Source organism: Zosterops lateralis, assembly GCF_965231275.1.
Source record: "Zosterops lateralis genome assembly, chromosome: 4".
In the NCBI taxonomy this organism is placed as follows: Eukaryota; Metazoa; Chordata; class Aves; order Passeriformes; family Zosteropidae; genus Zosterops; species Zosterops lateralis.
In genome coordinates this window covers 2,832,392-2,856,795 of record NC_139765.1, presented here as the reverse complement: position 1 = coordinate 2,856,795, position 24,404 = coordinate 2,832,392, and the positions used below count along the sequence as shown (strand labels likewise).

At 43.6% G+C, this 24,404-nt stretch overlaps 3 protein-coding genes across 6 annotated transcripts in view; 1 reads left to right on the top strand and 2 right to left on the bottom strand.

Annotated features, from left to right (window-relative positions):
• The window catches only part of TSPO (translocator protein), a 122,580-nt gene that overhangs the window by 5,333 nt on the left and 92,843 nt on the right, over positions 1-24,404 (bottom strand). Inside the window, exon 1 of one of the 3 annotated variants that reach the window (XM_083860476.1) lies at positions 3,710-3,816. The exons of 1 other annotated variant lie outside the window; for it this stretch is intronic. The gene's annotated coding sequence lies outside the window, so the exon portion shown is untranslated. Of the gene's footprint in view, positions 1-3,064; positions 3,226-3,709; positions 3,817-24,404 lie in introns of those variants that run through there. One more of the 3 variants, XM_083860478.1, reaches the window with a different exon arrangement.
• MCAT (malonyl-CoA-acyl carrier protein transacylase) lies at positions 4,019-7,041 on the top strand. Its single transcript, XM_083859316.1, has 4 exons — positions 4,019-4,498; positions 4,596-4,683; positions 5,463-5,680; positions 5,934-7,041. Exons 1-4 carry the CDS (start codon positions 4,034-4,036, stop codon positions 6,354-6,356), a joined length of 1,194 nt encoding a protein of 397 aa, XP_083715442.1. The 5' UTR covers positions 4,019-4,033; the 3' UTR covers positions 6,357-7,041.
• On the bottom strand, positions 9,935-21,713 carry LOC310908370 (uncharacterized protein). Of its 2 annotated transcripts, none has more exons than XM_083859317.1 (5): positions 15,422-15,947; positions 13,354-13,490; positions 12,047-12,148; positions 10,953-11,061; positions 9,935-10,488 (listed from the first exon to the last, which is right to left on the bottom strand). In XM_083859317.1, exons 1-5 carry the CDS (start codon positions 15,488-15,490, stop codon positions 10,393-10,395), a joined length of 513 nt encoding a protein of 170 aa, XP_083715443.1. In that variant the 5' UTR covers positions 15,491-15,947; the 3' UTR covers positions 9,935-10,392. The 2 variants fall into 2 exon arrangements, with proteins under 2 accessions (XP_083715443.1, XP_083715444.1); XM_083859318.1 differs by lacking the exon at positions 15,422-15,947 and adding an exon at positions 21,614-21,713 and having other exon boundaries at positions 9,939-10,488.

Here is a 24,404-nt window from a genome sequence, read left to right as displayed (position 1 = left end):
CAGAACAAAAGACTGAATGGGTGAGAAAACACCAAGCAGGGAAGAATGGAGAACTGAGGCAGGGGAGCCGGAGAAAGGGGAGGGCAGTGTGGTACTCTGCTGTGATAGGATCAATTGTGTCTTGGGTGGAGGATGGACAAGGGAGGGAGGAAAAATCTGCAGGGCTCGTTGCTGCCATACTTTTGCCTAGTGGATTCTACTTCTGAGGAATCATCTTAAGTGGAGCAGAGGAGTTCCCCTGCTCTCCTACTCTTAAATCTGTGCTGTTATTTCCTGAGGAATCAGGCTGTCAGCTGCCATGTGCACTTCTTGTCATCCCCACTGACAGCATGAAAGGCTCTGCTTTTACCAGGATGTGCAGGAGCAACAAGGTGTGATAGGAACAAGAGCTCCAAGCACAATGATTCTCTTTGCCTGCCTTCAGATGAGTGATTTCCAAAGGTTAAGTTAGAAATTGAGAGTTAATAAGATCTCGCTAATTTTTAACCCTTTTGCTTTGCCTACAGGGAGGCCAGGCTTAGGTACACGTGCTGATAAATGCAACTCCAGTGTGACTCCCAAATACTATTTTTTCAAAAATTATAAGCAAGAACCCAAAGGGCTTTATGCTTTTTTTGGATGTTAACAATATAAGGGTGGTTTCCTTGCAGCATTCAGCAACTGGATCTTGGTAGGGGGTCTGTCAGCTTCCTCCCAGGGAAAAAAAACCTTAAAGTGTTCCGTAAGCTGAAAGTGCTAAATACTATAAAATTGAAACAAAACTGCTCTGTGGCAGTCATTAGTGAATAAATGATGTACCCGTGCATGTTGGAGGAAGAACACTGAAATAATTCTTAAGAGAAAGAAAACCAACCAAGCATATAGAAACAGGGAAGGCACAAAGCAAAGAAATGAGAGAAGTGAAGCCACTCATGCACAGCAAAGGGGAGGAAATAGAAATCAAGAGATTGAACATACTGGCTGGAATTGAATGTTGGTTTTTAACTTCTATTACTACTAATTAATTATGTGCTGTGTTTTCCAGTAGTATCTCTCAGGATTTCCCAAGCATGGCAAAATACTGTGTCTTGCAAGGAGAAGGAGGGATGAAATCATGCAGCAAAATGTGCTGGCAGCAAGACCACAGCTGTCCATCACCAGTGAGAGAGTTCCTGTGTTTTCATTCCCAAGAAATTAAATACTAGTGTCAACTTTCCCATAAAAAGCATGTCAGAAAGCAGCATGGAACAAGCCAGGCCTGTCCATCTCTGGTTATCTGATGTAGGTCTTTAGCAAGAGAAGGAGTAAAAAGGCAAGGATGCACTGGAGAGTCAGTGCTGCAGCCTTTGTTTACCTGTGCAGTGTTTACAGAACACCCTGTACATTTTCTAAAAGTAATATAAGCACAGAGATTCATCAGCCCTGCCTTCCTTCCAGTGTACAGCTGATGATCTGAAATTAATCTTAAGTGAGAACTTACCACAGACTTGCTAACACAGCCCCACTGACTGCAGCAGTATTACCCAACCTAGAAATAATAAGCACTTTCTCAATGATACCCCAGCTCCAGGGTGAGTTGCACAATATTCTTGCACCCTCATTTTCATGCTGAAGAATGCTGGATGTCTGTGAATGATATCTGCAGCACACAGCCAGCAGATTTCTGCCTCTGAGAGCCACCAAGGTTAGAAATATTTTCTTCTCACACACAATTGTTTACTTCTTTTCCACTTCTTATCTCTGCCCTGCAACATATTCTTCATCATTTAGCCCTGGTGTGAGTTCAGGCAGTTTCAGCAGTGCAATGAGGGCTGCACTAGGTCACTTTGCTTTACATGCATGTTAGAATAATTTTACACACATCCTAGAATAATTATTCTAGGCATTCAAAACATCTGACTTACCCAAAGTTGGTACAGCTGCATAAAGTAAAAGGAGAAATAAAGGGGGGAAAAAACCCAATAGTTAAACTTCATAGCCTTGAGAAGGACTCTGAAAACAGGTGCCTTTCCCTCCTTGGGCCACTGTCAGCAGGAAGAAGGAAGGTAGGAAAGGAGAACTGCTTTCATCCCATTTTCTTATACCCCTGTGCTGATAAAACTTCTGACCAGTTCCATTCTTGGGCAGCTTGGGGCTGGCTACCCAATCACAGGGGACTTAAAAATCACATTAAAAACACAAAGGAAAATCTCACAGGAGGGCTAAATCACCCTGGCAGCCCTGGAGTTCCCAGTGTTTGGAGATGGGCTGACAAAGCTGGGACCACACCATGGAAAGGAGTCCTCAAGATATTCTCCCTCTCATCCTCTACCATACATTTTTTTAAGGGCAAATAAGGCTCTGCATGCAAATTTTCCCCAGGAAAGAAGGCTTCTTCCCAAGACAGCTGTCTGACAAATTAAAGATAACATACTTAATTTATATTGATAAACTTTATGTGTGTTGTGGTTTTAATTCCTGGGAAGCTGCAACACTAAAATCAAATTTATATCGCAGTGTATGGCAAGGAATACAGCTACCACAAGAAAAATAAAAAAGAGGGGAAAAAAAAAAAAAAAAAAGCAGGCTTATCTTTGCTATCTAATCTTAAGTAATAGAGACACTTCAAACAATAAATTTTATAAAATATAAATATCTAATAAATGTATAATATATGTTTATAATTATTTCTAATATATATTATTATAATAATATGATTTTTTTTAAATACAGTATTTATTGAAGACTATAATGCAAGGTGCACAGGGGGAAACCAAAAAAAAAAATCTCACTCCTCAGGTTAAATTTCTTTTAACATGACAGAGCACAAGCTGTGCAAATAAATTTATGATTTATTCCCATGCAGGGAACTGAAATGCAGATTGGGGCAGGATCTTTGCTGGGAGAATTTGTCATTTACTGCTCAATCTCTTCTCATTGACACACGTTACAGGTAGAGGCAGCCACGGGCTGGGATATGGTCATATATATGTTATTGCCCATGTATTTCAGCTAACTTTTGGGTATTTTACCTGGAGCCTAGCACAAATGGAAGAAATCATCTTACAAAATAGCACAGAGAATAGAAAAGTGAGAAAAACCTCACCGTGATCCTTTCGAATTGGCCCAAATAAAAAGTCACCATAATTTCCTGCTGTTGTGACACATCTTCCTTCTCCCAAGCTGCACTTACCGTCTCTTTTATGAGCTGCTCTGACTCAATGCTTGATACTGTTTCATAACCTGACTTCATGCACAGTCGTTACACAATTACCACTCCAGCACACAGCAACTTTCCCTTTTTTAAAAAAAAAATAATCTCACCGCCGAACGCCTTAATTATATCCCAGTCCATTGGGGGCTGATTTATAAGCATCCCTCAAAAATTCAGAACGGATACCCTTCATTCAAAATTAAAAAATGAAAAGCCCTTTCTTTGGCCCTTAAAGAATTTTCCTTGGGCGACAGTGAAGGGAGATGCCTTGAGTTAAACCAGCAGCGTGTGAGTTGCATCTGCGGCCAGAGTTCTGCCTTTCTGCAGCTGCGAACCATTGAAAAAACTCGTGTGCTGGATAAAAATTAAGACTAGGCTTCCTAGCTTGTGTTTTGGGGTTTTTTTTATTATTATTTAAAGCAGTTTCTATGCTAAACGCTTCCCCAAGGAGCTCCAGACTTGCTGAGGGGCCGCGCCGCCTCTGAGGCTCCCCATCCCCATCCCATCCCTCCCCGAGCCGTGCTGTACCATCGTTACCTCCTCTTTTTACTTCTATTTTCCGCGCTGCTGCTTCTGCTGCCGGTGCCGCCTGCTCTGCCCGGACAGCCAAGCGCCGCCCCGGGGCGGGCTGAGGGCGGTGAGCTCCGGGGCGGGCTGAGGCGCTGGGCGGGCTGAGGGGCTGGGCCGGCTGAGGGCAACCAGCTCCAGGGCGGCCTGACCTGCCTCTCCCTTCGTCCCCTCCCTCCCTTTCCCGTCCCCTCCCTCCCTTTCCCGTCCCCTCTCGCCGTTGGGCCCGTCCCGGCCGCGTTTGCGGAGCGGGAGCCGCCCCGTTCCCCTGACAACAAGGCCCGTGCGGCGGCCATGGGCGGCTGGGCCGCGGCGCCATGGCGGCTTGGTGGCTGCAGCGGGCGCGGCGGCCTCCGCGGCGCTGCGCGGCTCTGGGGCAGCTCCCGCCCCGGCGCTGGGGACCGGCCGGAGAGCCTGAGAGACCTGCTGCAGACTTCGGTGGAGGCCGGGGAGGAGCCGGGAGAGGCAGCGGTGGAAGAGGAGGAGGAGGCGAGGCGGGAGCGGCGGTGCCCCCGGGAGGGCACGGTGCTGCTGTTCCCCGGGCAGGGCAGCCAGTTCGTGGGGATGTGCCGAGGGCTGCAGCGCTATCCCGGCGTGCGGGACATGTACCGCCTGGCCCGGGAGGTGCTGGGCTACGACCTGCTCTCCCTCTGCCTGGAGGGGCCGCGGGACGAGCTGGACCGCACCCGGCACTGCCAGCCCGCCGTGTTCGTCGCCTCCCTGGCCGCCGTGGAGAAGCTCAACCACCTGCAGCCTGAGGTCAGGGGGCCGGGCCGGGCCGGGGATCGGGCCGGGGGTCGGGCCGGGGCTCCTCGGGCCTTTCCCTGAGGCGGCGCTCGGTTCTGTCTCCCCGCAGGTCGTGGAGCGCTGCGTGGCGGCCGCCGGATACAGCGTGGGGGAGTTCGCCGCGCTGGTCTTCGCTGGAGCCATGGGATTTGCTGAAGGTGCACGGAACTCCCTGCTAGGGATCTCCCTGCTAGGAATCTTCCTGCTAGGATCTCCCCGCTAGGATCTCCCTGCTAGGAATATTCCTGCTAGGATCTCCCCGCTAGGGATCTCCCTGCTAGAGATCTCCCTGCTAAGACTATCCCAGCTAGGAATCTCCCTGCTAAGGAATCTCTCTGCTAGGAATCTTCCTGCTAGGAATCTCCCAGCTAGAAATCTCCCAGCTAGAAATCTCCCAGCTAGGAATCTCCTTGCTAGAAATCTCCCTGGTAGGGATCTCCCTGGTAGGAATCTTCCTGCTAGGAATCTTCCTGCTAGGAATCTCATGCTAGGAATGTCCCTGCTAGGAATCTCCCTGCTAGAATCTCCCTGCTAGGAATCTTCCTGCTAGGAATCTCCCCGCTAGGAATCCTCCCTGCTAGGAATCTTCCCTGCTAGGATCTCAATACTAGGAATCTCCCCCTAGGGATCTCCCAGCCCTGTGCCATTCCCAAAGCCTCGTTATCACTGTGTCCCCCTCCCTCTTTTTTATTTCTTAATCAGAGGACGAATTTTACTTTCTACTCCCGCCTGTTCGGCTTTAACACAGCATTAAAAGCATTGATGTTCATCCTAGGCTGACTATGATGCTTGTATCCCCAATCCTCTGTTCTGTGCATTCTCTACCTCCAGAGGAACCCTATTAGGAGCTTTCCTCCCAAATTTTCCCTAAACCAGGACAACATTTCACCAACATTGAACAACTTATTCACAAATCATCTCTATTTCTCTCCTGCAGCGCTGTACGCGGTGAAGGTGCGCGCCGAAGCCATGCAAAAAGCATCAGAGGCCGTCCCCAGCGGAATGCTCTCGGTTGTCGGCCGGAGAGAGGCAAATTACAAATTTGCCTGCCTGGAGGCTCGTAAACACTGTGAATCGCTGGGGATAGAGAACCCTGTGTGCACAGTTTCAAATTATTTGTTTCCAGACAGCAGAGTCATTGCGGGACACTTACAGGTATTGCTACAATCAAACTGAGCTTTATAAAAACTTTTACTTTGCACTTCTGTGTGGGTGTTATAGTCGGTCTTAGTCTGTCCAAACAAAAGTATTTGATCTGTGGGTTTGTTTGTTTGTTTTTTTTTTTCCTGGCATGTGTTCAGTTGTTGGGTAGGGAAAGGAGTTCCCTTTGTGAGGTGATTCTTGTGGGGTGACTGAGAAAAAAAAACCTTCGATGTGCAAGACTCACTTCTCTCTCTCTTTTTTATAGGCTTTGGAGTTTTTGCAGGAGAATGCCCGAAAATATTATTTTAAGCGTACAAAAATGCTTCCAGTCAGTGGGGCTTTTCACACCAGCCTTATGGAACCAGCAGTAGAGCCCCTGGCTGAAGTCCTAAAATCGATTGAAATTCAGAAACCCCTGCTCTGTGTCTATTCCAATGTGGATGGCAAAAAGTACATGCACTCAAAGCACATCCAGAAGCTGTTGGTGAAGCAGGTGGTGTCACCTGTTCTGTGGGAGCAGACCATGCACTCGGTGTATGAAAGAAAGCAAGGAACAGAATTTCCTTACACCTACGAAGTGGGGCCCGGGAATCAACTGGGAGCCATTCTCAAACAATGTAATTTAAAGGCCTGGAAACAATATAAACACGTAGATGCTCTGGAAGATGAGGAAGCAGCGGATACTTAAATAACCTTTCTGAAAGAAAACCACACGGCTCATGTTTTTTTCTGGTTTAAAACTTTGTGCTCCCAAAAGAGGAAGTCTTAAACATTCATGGCTTCTTGTGTTGTAAAGAGCACTTTGTGCATGATTGCAATGAACATTTTCCTTTGAGTCCCTCAGGTGTGGGAAGGGGAGAGCAAAGTTTGGCTCTTCCAGCTGTGTCAGCACAGCAAAGCTGTCAACAAACAGGCCAAGCAGCATTGTTTGGCTTCAATCCTGCAAGCAACTTTCCCTCATGTTTTTGGTTTTTTTTTTTTTTTTTTTTTTTTTTTTTTTTTTTTTTTTTTTTTTTTATTTGTTCATTTTTTGGTTTTTTTGGTTGGTTTTTTGGGTGGAGTTTTTGGATGTGGATTCAGGTTCCAGTTGGTAGCCTGTTGGTGCAGGGATCTTCTGCAGGGGTTGTGGGCTCCACGTTGTAGAGGGCTCTGCTCTGGGCTGGAGGGTGTATTTAGAGGATTTCTTGGGATTTCAGTGTGTTGATGTTCCTGTTTTTTCTTACTCAACTGACTTGTGGGGTGTTCACCTATGTAAAGTTCTCTTACTTTGTGTCCACATTGCCAGGTGGCAGCTGAGTGAGGCAAATGATGTTACTAGAAAAATTATTTTCTTAAGGTTAAGCTATAAATAAACTATGAAGCTTTTCTTGCTATTTTTATTGCTTTGGGGTGCATCATTATTTGGCTCTGTCCACATGTGGATGGAAGTAGCTTTCCCTCCAGTTGTGCTAAGTTACACAAGAAATGTTCATTGGAAAAAAAAAAAGCTTAACAAAAATAATATGTACATTTCCTGGCAGCAGGAAATGATGAGCTGAAGAGCAGCAAGTTGTCCCAAACCTTCCTGGAAAGAGCTTTTCCCATTTTCTAGTTTGTATTTTTTATTTTGGTATTTTAATGCTGTATTTAACAGAGACATTGAAAAAAAAATTAGGACATATTACTTTAATCAAATGACTGACAGCATCTTTAATAATGTATTATGAAATGCAGGAGAACTTCCAATTACAGTACCAACCATTCTGTAATTTCACATTTATGACAGGGAGAGGGAATTAAAAACACTGTCCCTTATTATCATTGCTAAGTGGGCTGTATTATTAAACAGTTCTTTTGTGGGCTGCAGCTGGCAGCTGTGCCTCCCCTTACAGTACAAATTCCACTTTTAGCATGTGTAAACATTAACAATTAGTAAAACACCCAAGAGTTTTTCAGCTTCACCACTGGACTGCTCGAGGCTGATAAGGAAGGGTTGGAATAACTGTAAAGAAAATTATTTGAGTGAATGTTCCTACGTTACAGGTAAGGTGTTAATTATTCAGAAAAGCAAAGTCTTCAGTTAGAATTAGTGGTTAGAGTATTGCAACTAAATCCTATTTATGTTATTAAACACTGGATTGTGTTAGAAGTTTCTGACCACACCTTGTAAGACCAAATGCAACATTGATGCCTTTCAAACTAGCTTTTGATAGTTGAAACTGAGCATGGTATGTGGGTTGGTGGCACTAATTTTAATGCCTTAAAATTTCTGGGCTTTCTTTTTAATCATTTAACCTTTCTGAGGAAATGTTGGAGACCTGTTTTCTATTTGTAGTGTTCTTGCCATAATTTTTTTTTCCCCTCATTTCACTTTGTTGTACACTTTGCTCGGAATTAAAGCTCTTTGGGAAATCCATGCTAGAAAATCTCTTGTTTGCAAACCATTAAGAGAACGTTTGCACTTTTGTCAGCTGCAGAATGCTGAAGGGAAATCTGTATCCTAAGAGCATCCCAATCTTGTGGGTCTCATTTAATTAGTGGGAAGAAGGACTTGTCACCACTGTCAGGTGTTTGCTTTTCTTCTGCGCAGTGGTTGAGGCCAGGCTGCTCCTCAGTGAAACTTTGTGTCTCCAAAACCAGAGGGAATCATCCTCCTGTGCTGATGTTGCAATTTCTAGGAGCACAAAAAGTGTGTGGAGGTCTTTGTATGGAGGGTGTTCAGGGCTTGATTTTGTGTGGTGCCCATCAGAACAGCCTCACCTCACTTGTGCTGTAACATTTGCTGTGGTTGGGCAGAGAGTGCCCAAGGAATCAGGAATCCTGGATCTCAGAGCATTTCTTTAATGTGTTTGGTCCTCTGTTCCCTCTGCCTGTGGAAGCTGAGTGTTTGAGAGGTGAGAAAGCAGCATGGCTCCTTTGCCTATGAAAAAGCAGAAACAGGATGTGGGAGAGAATCAAGTGCCGTAAATGCTGTCACAGAGGAGGAAGTGTGCAGTGAAAAAAAATAGAATTAACGTTGGGTCTCCTGAGTCATTGTGGGGGCTGTGACTAAAGGATTAACTAATTGTGCTCCACAGGTGAAAGAGGAGCCTGGCACTGGCTCCTTCCTGGTGCTCCAGTTAGTGCTGATTGCTGTGCCTTTGGATGCCCTTTGCTTTTTGTGTTCCACTTGTTTCTTTGCTGGGATGGAATTTTGGATTCCTTGAGACTGTTTTGCTGGGTGATGAAACTCCCCTCTCTTGGGATTCAAAGCCTTACAGTATGGATTACAAAAGTGGGGAAAAGCAGAGTCACCCCACACAGCCCTTGGATGAAACAAGCAGTGAAGAGTCTCCTGTTCATTGTTGCTCCCCTGTGCACAAAGGTTATTTATCTAGAAACAGTTATTTGGTAGTATTAAATCGATTCAGCTGGGAAGGTCATTTTTTTCATAGCTGGTACTTTTATTACACACAAACAGTTTGTTTATTAGACTCTCCTGATGTTAAATTTTACTCTTTACTAAGTAATAACTTTAACATTTTTCTATCACACTGCTATTATGGAGCTCAGCAGAGCAGTCAATTCACTGGTAAAACTTTAGTCTGATTTCTTGGCTGTGAGGGCCAACTTCTGGCCTGTGTGTGACTCCAGCTCCAGGTGTGTTAATGTGCTTTTCTAGAAAAAAAAAAACGTGCCTACCTGCTGCAGCTTGAGAGCATTTTGGAAAAATGTGACACTGGAATATTTGCTGCTGCTGCTGCTTGAATTTCTGGGGTGTGGTGGAACCATCACCCTTTACAGTCCTTCTTTCCCTGCTTTCCTTTTGCTCTGCATTTCAAGTCATTCAAAGGTATTTCAAATGGTCAAATGAAATAGTTTTAGTGGAGCTTCATTTTTCTTTTTCTCAGAAACATTTTTTGAGATGGGCATTTGGGATCATAAAATTAGGAACCATTTAAGCATGTTCTTCAACATGCTTAAATTTGGTTTGATTTGGCACTAAACAGGGGTTTAAATTCCTTGTCTCATTTAAAGCAGAGGCCCAAACTTGAAAATCCAACTTCTCTGATGACAAATCCATTGAATATTGTCTTTTCCAGTTTTAAAAATAATGCTAAGGGTAGTAGGAGTTGCTTGTCTGGGCAAGAAGCAGGCATCCCCTGTGCTGAGGGGAATACCCAAACCACAGAGATGCACTTTCGTTTTCTCTCACTGAGAGAGTCTAGTTTTACTTTGGAAAGGGGCAGAAGATACTGGCATTAATGTGTGATAGCAGAGTCTTGGGAAATAAAGCAGACAGCACTGCAAAAAAGGTTTGAAGCAACAATTTAATTTTAAAAAAGTATCATGGTTTTAATCTTTACTATTGCTTTTACAGTGTTAAAATTTAAAGGATGGCCAGCATGCCTTCAGTTTTTGTCACATCCAGAATCTCTTTAACAAACTCATTTATAGGAAATAGACAGTTTATATTGCATTAAAATAAACACAAAAAAGACAAACTTTCTAATCACCTGGAGTCACATTTCAAAACTAGCAAGTCAGGCAGTTATCCAGCAACAACCTCCTTATTTTAAAAGTTTTTCTTTTAAAAAAAGATATGAAACAGCAGTGACCCAGCACTAGCCTAAGTTTTAAATATTAAAGAGATTTTTATCAGTGTAAATTTGAAAAAACAAACCAGCTGCCACCACTGGGGTGGCGTTAGTGATGTCGGTCAGTGTCCAGCAATGACCTCCTGTTGTAATTCTGTGTGTTGAATTCTACAGTCCATAATTCATGGCCCACCAACAGGCAGCAACAAGCAAGGCTGCAGGCACCAGCTTCTGGCAGAGGCACCTCACAGGAAGCCTGCAAGTCTGTGAGAAGAAAGGAGATGGTAATTAGAAATAACAAGCAGCAAAAAAAAGAAGGTGCAAGGAAATTAAAAGTGTGTCTATGTGGGAGGTCAGAGAGCAAGGTACAGTGCTGCTGCAGAAATGCAGAGTTTTACTGGGGCCTCCAGCCACTCAAGAATCCTCCTCTCTTCTCTGGGAAAGTGCTACTGGCAGCAGCTCTGCTCATGTCCTCAGGGAGACCCTTCCAGCATTTGATAGTGGCAGGTGCCTCCCCCCTGAACAGAACCCCAGGAAACTCTGTCTTTCAATGAGAAATTTCAGCCTAAAGAGAACAAAACAGGGCACTGAGGGGGCACCAGCAAACTAAGGGATAAACCCCAGGCTGAAGGACATTATATGCTTCACTCACTGACATTCCAAGGGAGTGAGGTGTTCCTGTTCCCTACTTGCCAACAAAAAGGTGGGAGAAAAGGGAGAGAGAATACCCAGCCTCCATAGCCAGTGATCCGCTTTGTCCAGTTACTGCTCACATCTCCAAAGCTTCTTATAACACTCTTAATAACATTCCACGTCTGAAAAACACTGACAGCGACCCTGGTGGTGTAAACAAAACAAAACAAAGCATGAGGATAGAAAATTTATTCCAGAAAGTGGCAAATAAAATGCCAATGTTTAGGAAACAAAAACCAACCAAAACAAAAACCTTTAGTATATTCCTTCCTATAAGTGTATGTGTACAAGTGTATTTCTCTAAATATTTAGGAAGTAGACCTTTGAAATCTAAAGATAATTTAGTTTCAGAATTAAGTGACAATCTTTGTGGTTGTTTCAAACTTAGAAGAGCACAACCCAATGGGAGATGTTTATGTCTGAAGAATCAGGACAGCAGTACAAGACTGACCCAGCAATGCCACAAGCTCTTTGTGGAGTGTGAATCCAGCTTTGCTGAGGTCAAAGGTGTATATATTCATTTTATATACAGATATATTTATTTATAGGTTATGTTACACAGCTGTAATTGAATTGCATCCTGGTAGGTCTGCAGTGAGTGACCATCCCCTCCCAGAAAGAAGGAGAAAATAAGGTAGAGAACCTGGGGCTTCAGACAGAGCTGAGTGTCTCCTGTTAGGACACTGCTGCATGTCAGGTAATAACCAGGCAGAACAACCCTTCAGCTCACAGCAGATAAAAGGCAGTTCAAACTAGTCCAGCCACGTTTTATTCTATGTGCATGGGTAAGTTATTGCACGTGCAGTAACATGTTAATCCCACACAGGTCTCTCATCACTCAGTTGTGCTTAAAATTGTGTCTAAAGTTACTGTGCCTCTGAGGAATTTGAAACAGCAAGACACTATTTAAGCCTTTTGACTTGAAATGGCTGTAGCCTGTGGAAACAATTTACATTTTACATTATTACAAAGCTTTTCCTAGTAGAACAAGCTGCTTTGTTTTTCTATGTTCTGCATGAGGCAGCAGTAGTAGCAATATTTTTTTTATTTTTGTTGTTTTGTGTACAGAAACATTCTTGTTTGTCTAACATGACTTTGAAAAGGATCTGCCAATAAGGTTAACACTTACACTCGTGCCAGGTGGAGCAGTGTGTCCTCTAATGTCCTGTGGTACCTCCTGTTAAATTCATCCCCAATCAGAGCCAGCTGATGGCCAATCTGAGTAGCTGAGCTGCAAGGCAGGCAGGATGGGCACGTTAGAGGAGAACCCTGCAACAGCAATCCTGTAAAAGCACCCTGCAAATGTCAGGTACTGTTATTCCCCCAACATCGGAGCTAAACTGGGCATGTGGAAGGGGAAATGTTACAGGAAGTTTGTTTCCCATTTTTTATGGATTTATTGAATAAGTATTTTATGCCCATATATTAAGTATTTTGATGTTTTCATAAGAAGCTGCACATTCGGCACTTTTGAAAAAATATGTTGATTTTTTTGGTGTTTAATTTCTTCATACAAGACAATGAGATTCTGGTTTGGGGTTTTTGATTGTCCCACTCCCTTCCTCATCCCCTCGGGCAAAATATTGAAACTGCCTTCACTTCAAACCTTTCAAAGTATTTAATCTTACAAAAATGTTGGCTTTGTAATCCAACAGGTTTACTCCATGAGTTCCACTGTGCAGTGTGGGTCTCCAGCTACTGGGTGGTGCCCAGGTACAAACTGAGCAAAACCTTGAGGCTTTTAGGAAGGTCCTGGGATATACAGAAACTTGAACAACATCTGTGGCACATGTTGATGCTAAAAACTGGTTACACTTTCCTGATGAAAATTTCCAATTAGATTTAGCTTCTCTTAGACACTTGTTTTTGTTCTGATAGATGAAAAATACGAATATACATTTTTTTTAATTTAATTTGCTTTTCTGTTTATGAGATCTGCTGAATAGTAAGTGTGCTTAAGAGCTTAATTCTATAGTCTGCTGAAAAAAACTGCCTTGGGCTTGGTTTGGTCAGTCCACCAACAAAAAAAAAAGCCACCAGAAAAACCACAGAAAGGAATTTTCACTGATGGGGGAGAAAGGCAACCCCTGACTGGAAAAAAAGTATGTATGGGATTAAGAAAAACCCAAAGCAGCACTAGTAGTTTGTTGTAAGTGGCGCCTGGAGAATTATGTAAAAATGGCTTCTTCAGCTGCTTGCTGTAACAGGTGGGTCTCTAATATAAAGAGCCATATCTGTGCCACTGTGTAAGATAAAAATTTGCAGACATTTAATGCAGCATAATCTTGCATGGTCAGTGTTAAGCACTCCAGGTTATCTACACTTGCATCTATTCCATTTCCAGCACTATGATTACTGGGCTTAGCAGTTTTCTGCAAAGTCTAGCACTCTGTACTTGGGTTGGGGGACAGAAGGAGTATTAATGTGGTGTGATACCTGATATCAAACTCCATTTGCTCTGTGGTGTCTGGAATTGTTTGGAGGTTACTGTACGTTTCCTCTTCTGGTGCTCCATTGGGGTAGCTGGAGAGGACAAAGTGCCTGGGGGCTCTCCTGATATGAGACATCTTACTCTGCAACAAGGCATGAAACACAACCTCAGGGCTTCATCTTATGCAAGGTCTTTTCAGTTTAGATGGAAATTGTTTAAAATATTCTTAAAGTTAATTTTTTTTTTTACTTCTCCACTCATAACACCAGTGTTTCTAAGACAACTATTTTAAGAGTAGTCAAAGGAAAGTTTCAGTGACCCAGCAGATGTCCAGCAATTCAAACACGCAGCATTTAGATTGGCTGCTTCTTTAAATTGGCTCAAAACAGAAACCCAGAAACTGGAAAATCTCAATAAATATAACTGGTGTAGACAAGTATAGTTTCTCAGTAGTTTCACTTAGTATGAGATGCTTTCCTACACTGTTTGCAACAACCTGCCAGGCATTAAATCACTCTAACCCATGGAGATCCCCAGGCAGCAAAGCACCTAAAACAAACTTCAACAGGTTTTCCTATGTCTAATTCAGGTCCAAGTTTACACTTCTTCTTCAGCTGGAGGCTACCACCATGGAAATTACAAGCAACTCAGCATAGAAATAGAATGTAAGAAAGATTTAAACCCATTAATAGCTTTCCATATGGAGGAGCAGATAGTAAGGACCAGTAAAATCAGTGGGTAAGTTATTCACAACCAGTACCACAAAATCAATGGCAAAATCTAACAGGTTTCAGCACACGTGGCTTGTGTCTAACATTGCAAACATTTGTGTAACACAGAGAGCAGTGTTTGGAGAGCAGAGCTGATGTTTTTGTAGTCATTAAGATTGTTTTATTTGGTTAATCAAGGGAAACAACATCAGAGCTGTGGATGGGGATTATTCCAAACCACACACGTCCTTGGATATTTGCTGCAGTGGAAGGCTCTGCCTGATGAGGAACTTAGTTACAACTTTCTGGAGATGCTCTGCTTTTATCTGGCTTTGGTTTTGGTCAGCTTTTTTATGGTTTCTTTGCTTTCTAGCCCCATCATTCTGATTCTTTTTGTTGATGGAGTGACGCCGGACAGGAACAAAAGGGAAGTTCTGCTGGCTGGATTTCTTTCTCATTTTAAATACAGCAGGTGAAAAGAATGAAACTCAAATAAAATATTCTCAGAAATTAAACTAAACCAAGCAAAAGGTAATGCAATGCTGCTTGGTATGAATTTGGTTTGCTACATTGCTGCAGTCTTGTAAAAACTTTAGGTTTTACACTTGGGATGAGGTTAGGGCCTTTGTGATCTTCTTTCAATATTTAGATGAAGTTTACATTTTCCACAAAGCAAAATTATTCATAACTAGTGTGTATACATTACTGCATAAGCAAACTGACAAAAATGTGCTACTAAATAAGTGAAAATATACTTGGTTTACAGAAGCATAGGATCCTCTTAGTGGTGTTTTAGGATCCTCTTAGTGGTGTTTAGTGTGGCTGGAGAAAAGCACATTACAGACTGATGACAGCTGGCAGATATTCTGTGTTTTATAGTTTGCAGTTTTATCTTCTTGATTTTGTCCTTCTGTTTGTAGCATTTCTGCTCTACTTACAAAGATGTTTAGAATCTAGGATTTTGAAATATATCCAGAATTCTGAAAAGCTGTGTAGTTTGGCAGTGACAAAGAGAAGCTGGGCTCAGGTCTTCTGGATTTTATTGCACCGGCTTTGAGGGGAATTGTGTGACCCAATCCTCTTTCTAAGGGGAAATACCACAACCTTCCTTCCAAGGGAGCATCTATCTGAATCTATTTTACAGGTGAGCTAAAAGGATCTTTTAATTCAGATCATATTTTTTTAAAAAAGAGACAGTAGTTTTAGGTGCTGTATTTGCTTCAAAAGATGCCCTGTCTCATTGTAAATGCTTCCCTTATGGATTGCTGTATCTCTCTCTTCCATCCAAAAAAAAAAAAAAAAAAAAAAAAAGGGAAAAAAGGGTGATGTCCATAGAGGAACTTTGTGCCTTCCAGCACCATACCTGATTTCCAGATACCCAGTCACCCCCAGGACTTTGTAGCTCTGAATCAGGTGCCAAGGCTCCGTGCATACACTGGAGTGAAGCTGCATCACATTAAATCAATCCATAGTCACTGCAGCAGATACTTGAACGGATCTTCCATTTCCCAGGGCAACATCTAGACCAGTGGGTCACTGGATGACTGGATGTAGAGGCCAAGGGCTGATCACGTTCCCACAAGTGCATCCCTGTCCCTTTTTGGTGCAAGGTCCAATATGACACTACTGAAGTATGGACTGAGTGACCCAGGGCAGCTCCTGGTTTGAGAACTCCACCAGAGCTCGGGCAGGAGCTCCAAGGCATCCTTCAGATCCATGAATGGGAAAGTGGGAATGGCAGAGCAGGGCTTGGAGGATCCCAGGGATGCTGAAGTACTCCCTTGCATATTTAAAATATCAGTTCTCTTAAGCTCAGTAGGCTGCATAGAGAAACGGTCAAAGCACGCAGTGCTGGACTTTTGGAGGTTTAACAAGCCAAATGTTTGGCTCACACGTACAAAGTAAACATCTAGGGATGTAGTGGTGCACTCCTGTAGCCTGTGGGTACCAATGGAAATGTATTAATTATGTTTCTTCACAGTTCAGAAAGTTGTTAAAAGTTACCTAGTAAAACAAGTGTTATAGTGGATAAAATGTAATAAGACCAAGCACAAAAGGTCAGCTGTCTCCTGCACATGTATTACTATTTTTAGCTTTCACAGTGACATGGTGAAGGAAAAAAAAGTACTAAAAAAAGGTATTTTCTTCTTCTCTTTTTTTTCTTCTTCATTTCTAGACTCAAAGCTAGTTTCACACTCACAGGGCCACACAACGGAAATGTCTATATCTGTGTGAGACGAAAACTGTGTCCTGAAAAACACCTATAATAAGTCAAGGCAGTACAGAAACTCAGCCATGTAAACAAACCATACAATACCACAACAAAAGCCCTGAGTGCAGCATATGCTACCTCACACCTGTTACCATGATAATACCTTCCTCCCACAGGCTAAAAAAGAGTTTGTTGGGTCATGCTCTCCACAGCTCTGCTGCAGTTGGTGTGTTGGCTTTGCCCACCAAGCTGTCCCCATGCAGGGTCCATCCAGCAAGGAGGGGTGTTCAAATGTATTTTACAGGATGGTAAATGTTCAAATGTATTTTACAGTGTTGAGGAAAAGGTAGTCTGGGAGGGTTGCTGTCTTCAAGGTGTGCAGGATGGGTCTAATTTAGTTTCAGAGCAAAGTTTAGCAATTATCGTCTTGGGAATTGCCTGTCTTGACGCAATTTACTGATTTCTGTCATCATTTCAATAATCTGGGTGTACAGGTGTAGTATAGAAATGCACCCAAAAGGTACATTGATAAGGACCTGGTGTGTTCCTCAGGTTTGGGTCTGTGCAGAGCTGATCAAGAGGAGCATGTATGACACTCCACAGCAGGATGGGCTGATCTTCTACCACCCATCTCACCCTTCCCTTCTTTATTTCATTTATACAGGAAGAAAAGGCAAACTGATTTACAGAAACCAAAGGGGTTTATGTGTTTGTGAGCATTGCTTGTGATTCACACAGCAAGTGACCACCTCACAACACCTGTGAGGATGCCTTGGCATGACCCCACACCACCGACAGAGATCATTTCCAAACAAGCAACCAGATCAAAAAAGCTCGAGCTTGCCTGTAAAGCTTTGACTGAGCATGCTTAAAGCTTAGTTTCAATGGTGAAATGCCTTCAGCAGAATAAATAATGCATTTCAAGTCAAATACATACTTCATGTTCTGATGAAAAGAGGCCTCGATCCAAATTTTAAAAAACAGCTCTCCCAGTGCCTAATTATCTGATGGAAATTATGGCAATTTATGGACACAAGACTGATTGAATAATCATTAGTAGAAAGACAATGCTGACGATGTCCTTACTTTGTGTAGCCAGGTTGGTTTTATTTGTGAGGGTGTTTTTTAATCTAGCAAAAGAGAACAGAAAATCTTCTTGAAAAAGGAACATTGCTAGACCAGGCAAGCCAGCAGGTGAATTGGGGAAAAACAAAAGGATTTGAAATTTACTTGTAGTTAGTTCAATTAGATTTGCTGTGTTAACGGATTTTAGGACAGGCACAATGATTCCTTAGTATAATGCACCAAATGCATTAATTATAGTTTATATATAATCCTTGTGTATTTTACAACTTATCGATGTGGTTTATGTGAACTTTGTCTACACACACAATCTTACATATTTCATGCAGATGTGACACAGTAAAGCTATAAATAATAACAATATATGATTTACTATGCTTTAAAACTGGTTATGAAAACAGAAATCCACTATTGATAATCTAATTCCAGTGTTCAGGCTCAAAATTCCTACATAAATATGGATTGACAGACAGGACCCTCATCCTTTCCCCCACAGTATCAAAGCCTATCTCAAACTGCTTCAGATTCTACCAGCTGCCCATGCAAACTAAATTTAAATGAAAAACAAATAAAGGCTTGGCTGTTTGCATGTATATCTTCAATCCATAGCCACCTCTTTCAAAACATGACATCACCCTCACTGCTGCAAGCACAAATCTCTGTGTTATTAAACGAGGACGAGTCTTTGACACAGTGACCAAAGATGAAGAGCTGGTTAAGGTTTCAGAGAAACAGGAATATTTATTTGGCAGGCAGGAATGTACATTTTTAAAATCTCAGGCATTTTTTTTTATATATTTTTAGGCTCTCCTATGAGCTCTGTCAGTGAGCCTTCGACTTTTGGCCCTCTTTCTTTGCAGGTCAGATGCTGCAAGCCATGGGCACCAGGAGATCCCTGCCCCTTCCCTCAGAACCACCACAGGTCATGGCAAAATCCTGCAAGGTAACCATCAGCAACCTGAGCTTCCCTTAGAAAGATGACAGGTTAAGTCATGGTTACTCATTTTGTGCAGGTTAGTTAACCCAGGGTGCTGCTGCATGAACTCTTAAATCAGTGTTAGGTCAAGGAGCAAAGATAAATTAATTCTTTGTCTCCTACCCATGTTCTCAGTCAGCTTAACATCAATGACCTTGGAGACTGTTTACACAAAACACTTCTTAATATTGCCTCAAACAGCTATTAAGGGACACTTGGTAAATCTGAAAAATACATGGTGTAGTTCTTACATTTTACTTAATTTCTGGTTTTATGCTCAGTAAGTTAGTATAGATAAAATGCCTCCACTGGGAATGTAACAGAGGTTTTCTCACCTCAAAACAGAATAGGAATTGAGCGTTTGATTATATTTAAACATAAAAAAATGTGTTCTTTAAGCAAGTTCAGTAACCTCAGTAGCAAAAGAAACGCATACAGCAGACTGGAAATGGAGGAAACCTTTTACAGCAAAGAGCACATAGAGATACTTTGTATTTCAGTCCCTGCTGAAAATGTTTAAGGGGCTCTTAAGACTTGAGCCAAGACTTCAAGAATCTCAATTTTTTTATGTCTCATCAGCATTTGCATGTTGTCTGTTAGAGCAGTCAGACAGCACCAGCCCTTACTGTGACAGAGACTGTGACTGTAGAGAACAAGAGATTTCCACCTTAAAAAGTGGATAGCACAGCTATGTCTGCATTAAAAACCCATCATTTGATAAGCCTAAAAAGTATCATTTTCCTTAAAGGATCTACTGATTCCTTCAGTGCTCACAAACTGATTGCAATGGCTTCTAAACTAAAAAAGGGACATCTGCTTTTATCAACACAGTCAGTTCCCAAGAGCTTTCATGGGATGAACTAAGAACATTGAAGAGAAGAATACATTGATACCACAGTGAAATTATTTCTATTTAAAAAATCCAAAACCACACACACATTCTGCCAGGCTCTGTTCTGGGTTGGTTTTTTTGGTTGGTTGTTTTTTTGTTGTTTTTTTGTTGTTTTTTTTTTGTTACAGCACCACCTATCTCAGGGATATCACCTTTGCTGTACTTGTTTTTAAGGAGTTAAGGTTTAGATTGAGTCAGATTCTGCTCTAACATTTACATTCCCTTTTCAAAACATCTTCTGCCCTTTGCACTTCTCTGTCTCACCAAAAGGTCAAGATTCTTAGGTAATAAATAAGAACTTGCTTGAAATTGATTATTGAATTGCATAGCCAAGTTGTTGGAGGTAAGTATGACTATATATATGGTTCAATAATCTATGAAAGGAAAAAAATATTTCTTTGTTCACATTTATTCCAAAATTTTTTGTCTTAGATTTTTGTATTTTTAGGAGAGAAAGCTCCTAAAATAATTGATGCAGACAAAAAAATTGTTATTGGTGTTCAAAAAAGTTTGTGCAAAGTTCATAATTATTAATACAGTAAAATCTGAATTCTTAATTTTAAGACGTGTTCAATCAAATTAAAAAATAAAATCTGATGTACTTAAGAGACCTCATTCAACCACCCCATCCACTTGCAAGGTAAAGTACCTGCAGTGAACCTGCTGGTAACCTCAGCAGGCAGGTTATGGGATTCATGCCTTGATATTAAATGCAGCATTCAAGGACGCTGGTCATAGAGGTCCTAACCTATAAAAATACTGAGGCAGATGCTGAGCTTTGATGGACCAAATAATGATAATTCATAATAATAGTAATTAATATTAAAATATTAGATAATTCATAATATAAATACATAATATTTAATATTAATATTAAAAGGCTGGCACATTTGGGAGAGCTATGGGCTGTGTTTTCCCTCACCTGGCCCCCTCAGCACTGCACAGCACAGAACCCACAGTGTCACCTTGCACCTCCAGCCTGGCCTATTTAGGGACACTTTATTGGACTCGTGGTCAGAAAACTCATCATCTTCCATGACCTTTGGTGGCATCTTCTACAGGTGCCTCTGGAATCCCAGTTACTGCAGCCACATTGGGAAGGTGAGAGAAACTGTTGATACGCAAGAACAGTGTGACCGTGAGTCAAACAACTCAAATTTACCTCAGTATTGATGCTGTCCTTGTTCTGAACATCAGTACAGAGAATTAAAATGCCACCTTGTTTGCAGTTTTACTTAGATTTCCTGTATTGGGTCAAGCTCACAGTTCCTATTCTACTCCCACCAGCTTTTGCTCTGCCCAGCAGAAGCTCAGTGCATTCAATGTTTTTTTTTAGTCTGCTCTAAATAGTCTTATGGTCAATGGCCTATTGATACAGAAATTATTATTAAGAACTACCACAGACACCTACCAAACAGAAGTAGGCAATTTTGTTAAATTTCTTCATTCAGAGAGGTTGTGTCTCTACAGAGGTGACATTTTTACATCTAAAGACATCAAACACCTTGGATAAACCCTGATCTTCTTCTTCATTATACTCAGTGCTAACTCTCACTCAGCTGACATGCTTTAAATGAAAAAAAAAAAAACAACCTTTAATTTTTTAAATATAATTTAATTCAAAATAACTTGGTCCATGTAGCTGTGACATAAAATGACACTGGAGTCTACTCTGTCTTCCTGTTCTGCACGTGTCTGTCTTTCTGCTGTGGCCTTCAGAAGCAACCCCAGGCTAATAATTTCCACTTGAACACCTCGAAATCTGTTTAATCACAGAACTCACCACGCCAATGAAATCACTCCTGGTGAAATGACTTAAAACATTATGGAGTATACACTGCTGTACAGATTTCTGTATCCATCTCTGCTATCGCAGATCATCCCTGTTATCAACAGCATCACTTTAAACGTACACGGATACAGTAAACAAGTTATCCTGAGATATTTTTAATATATGTTTAACTCTGGTACATTTTGCTACATATACTTATTTTCAGGGCTTATTTCCTGCTTTGCTAAGAGTGAAAGTACACGCACTGCGCTCCTCATTTGCTTAGCACACCGTAGTTGGGCACAGAGCGCTCGGGTACCCGCAGCATCCCTCGGAGGGGCGCAGCTCCCTGCCGGGGCTCAGCAGCCGAGCCCGGACGTCCCACCCCGCCCGCTGTGTTTGTTCCAGGGCACCCATCCCGCCTCCCCAAGGCGAAGATGCTGCGGCGCCAGAAGAGGCGGATTTGCCCGTGAAACGTCCCGGGACGCGCGGCGGGGCCGGGAGCGCAGGTGAGGAGGAGGCGGCGGGTCCCGGCACCGCCCGCAGCCCCCGGCGCTCCGCAGCGCCCCGGGAACGCAGCCTGGTGGGGTTCTCCCCGCTCCCCCCCGCGTCCCCGCTCACCTGGGCCCGGAGTCACACGGCAGCCTCAGCAGAGGGGGCTCCCCGCGCCCCCCGCGCCGGCCCCAGACGGCGGCGATCCTGCCCCAGCGCCCCTTTTGTCCGCCCGCGCCCCGCCCCGGCCCGGCCGCGCCGCCCCGCCCCGCCGGGGACACCGACACTGACACCGCCACCTCCGCCGCCACCTCCGCCTGCCCGCCCGGGAGCTGCTGGCGCCGCGGGGGGAGCCCGAGGGGCGGGATGGCCCCAGGCATGGAGCGCCCCTCCACGGGACAGCGGCCGTGGTGGGATGGACCCCTGCCTGGCCACCACGGCACTTGGGCACCGCTGCAGTTTGGTCACCACCGCACCCCGGTCACCAGGGTACCCCAATTGCCACCACACCCCAGTCACCACGGCATTCCTGTCACCACCGCACCCCGGTCACCACAGCATCCCTGTCACCACAGCATCCCTGTCATCGGGGTACCCCAATCACCATGGCACCCCAGTCATCAGGGTACCCCGGTCACCACCGCACCCTGGTCACCACAGCATCCCTATCACCATGGCACCCCGGTCACCCGGGTACCCTGGTCACCACGGCATCCCGGTCACTGGGATACCCTGGTCACTGGGGCATCCTGGTCACCACGGCATCCCTGTCACCAGGGTATCCTGGTCATCACAGCACCCCGGTCTCAGGGTACCCCAATCACCACGGCATCCCAGTCATCAGGGTACCCGGGTCACCAGGGTACCCCAATCACCACCCCACCCCGGTCACCACAGCATCCCTGTCACCACGGCACCCCGGTCTCACGGTACCCCAGTCACCACAGCACCCCGGTCACCATGGCATCCCGGTCATCAGGGCACCCTGGTCACCACGGCATCCTGGTCACCAGGGTATCCCAATCACCACACCACCCCAGTCACCCGGGTACCCCAGTCACCACAGCATCCCTGTCACCACAGCACCCCAATCACCACCGCACCCTGGTCACCCGGGGTGAGCTGCCCTCACCCCAATGGGGATGCCAAGTCCGTCACCAGGCCCTGAGCACCCCCATCTTGCTAAAGAAGCTTGCTTGCTAAAGAAGTTCCAAATGGCTGCCCTCGTCTCTCAGTTGGGCCCGTGTGGGTTTTTCTTTTTTCAGCACGCTGAGCGTGGGCTTTGGTTGGGAAATGTGGTGGTGGTGGTCGCTTTTAAACAGAGAGGAGCAGGGTTTCCTCTTAGTTCAGATACACTTGCATCCCCCAACTGTCTGGGGGGTAGCTGAGGAAAAAGGGTGTGGAGGAGAAAATAGAAGCCCTGGCAGCAAGGCCAGTGCAGAGTTACTGAAAGGTTAAAGAGAGAGAGAGAGCTGCTGAAACGCTACTGACACCGTGCCCAAAAGGTTTGGTGAGGTCATGGGACTTTCGGTGTTTTTTCTTTTCGGTGTTTTTCTTTTGTGCTGGTGATAGCAGTGTTGTGATTCAGTCGGTATCACCCATCACTAGAGAGCACAGTGTACTGCGAGAGAGCGCTAAAGAACCAAACCCCCGTATTGCTCCACACTTTATTGTCATGTCAAACAGGAGCCTTCACCGGGTAACGTTTGAGAGAGGACTTTGCCCTCTATTTATAGTATGATTTCATCTCTCTGAGAGAAGGTAAACACCAGGAGAAGCAGAACAGCAGCATTGATACAGCACTCCACTTGGAGCTGGGATGTCCTTAAGACTTTCATGGATAAGTTTTTAAATGTATAAAAGTGTCAGCTTGTGTGTGTGTGCCTTATGCAAACCACTTCTTTCAGCTCTGTGCAGAACAACCCACCTTGTGTAACCTTAAAGCTCCATACAAGAGGTTTACTCATCTGTAAAATGAACATGACAAAACTTATTTTCCAGCTCATGCCAAGGACTGGCTGTGTTTACATCTGTACATGCTGGAAAGAAAATTGCCTCGAAGGTACAATATAATAAAAGGTAAATTAACCTCTGTACTATCACTGCTTGCCATGACTTTCTTCTGTTCACCACTTCTGATATTTCAATTCTTGTATTTACAGATTCAAATCAATAATAGCTCCTCTCCTGAAACCAGGCTGAATTTGGCACATACAGGTAACCTTTTGAGTTGCCTCAAGCTTAAAATAAAACGCCCAAATGTCATCATAGGAGTCACATCTGTCACAAAGATAGCACACCAGGGGCTGCCACTGCATTTCCTGATACAATAATAGCAGGCATCACTGAGCTGCTCTCAAATTACACCTCACTTCCCCTTTTTTTTTTAACAATAATGTTAAAAAGTGGAGGTGCCCTAAAATTGAAAACTGCAGCATCTATTATTAGCAGTGGTGTAATAGTGTCAATGTATATTTCAGAGAGAGAGCAAAACATCTTTTTATACTATGGAACTGTAAGATTAATTAAGAACTGCTGAATTAAGCTAAAAGGCTCTTACATTAAAAAAAAAAGAAAAAAGAAAATAAAAAAACCCCCACAACAAACCAACTGTTTCTGTCCTTAACAAAATATTTAATACATTTAAAAAGTGAACTTCCTTTCAGCTTTCCTCTGAGGTATGATGGATGCAGGAACAAAAAGGATTGACAAGCATGAAGATTGTAGACTCAGGCTCACTTTTCTTGCAGTCAGCTGCCACAGCAGACAGACAGACAGACAGACCAACCTTCCTGGACCGAAAGAAGGCTGTGAGGGCTGCTGCTCTCTTGTGCTGCCAGAGGTTATTGTTGTGCTAGGAAATTTCCACTGCACGTGGCCACACACGTGATGCTGCATTTTTTTGCAGCTGCTTTCATAG

Coding starts and splice junctions, on each gene's coding strand:
- MCAT (XM_083859316.1), top strand. CDS start 4,034: ATGGGCGGCTGGGCCGCGGCGCCATGGCGGCTTGGTGGCTGCAGCGGG. Junction 4,499..4,595: donor TCAACCACCTGCAGCCTGAG/GTCAGGGGGCCG, acceptor GTCTCCCCGCAG/GTCGTGGAGCGCTGCGTGGC. Junction 5,681..5,933: donor TCATTGCGGGACACTTACAG/GTATTGCTACAA, acceptor TCTTTTTTATAG/GCTTTGGAGTTTTTGCAGGA.
- LOC310908370 (XM_083859317.1), bottom strand. CDS start 15,490: ATGCACGGAGCCTTGGCACCTGATTCAGAGCTACAAAGTCCTGGGGGT. Junction 13,491..15,421: donor ACTGGGTATCTGGAAATCAG/GTATGGTGCTGG, acceptor GCCTTGTTGCAG/AGTAAGATGTCTCATATCAG. Junction 11,062..12,046: donor CTGCTCCACCTGGCACGAGT/GTAAGTGTTAAC, acceptor TTACACCACCAG/GGTCGCTGTCAGTGTTTTTC.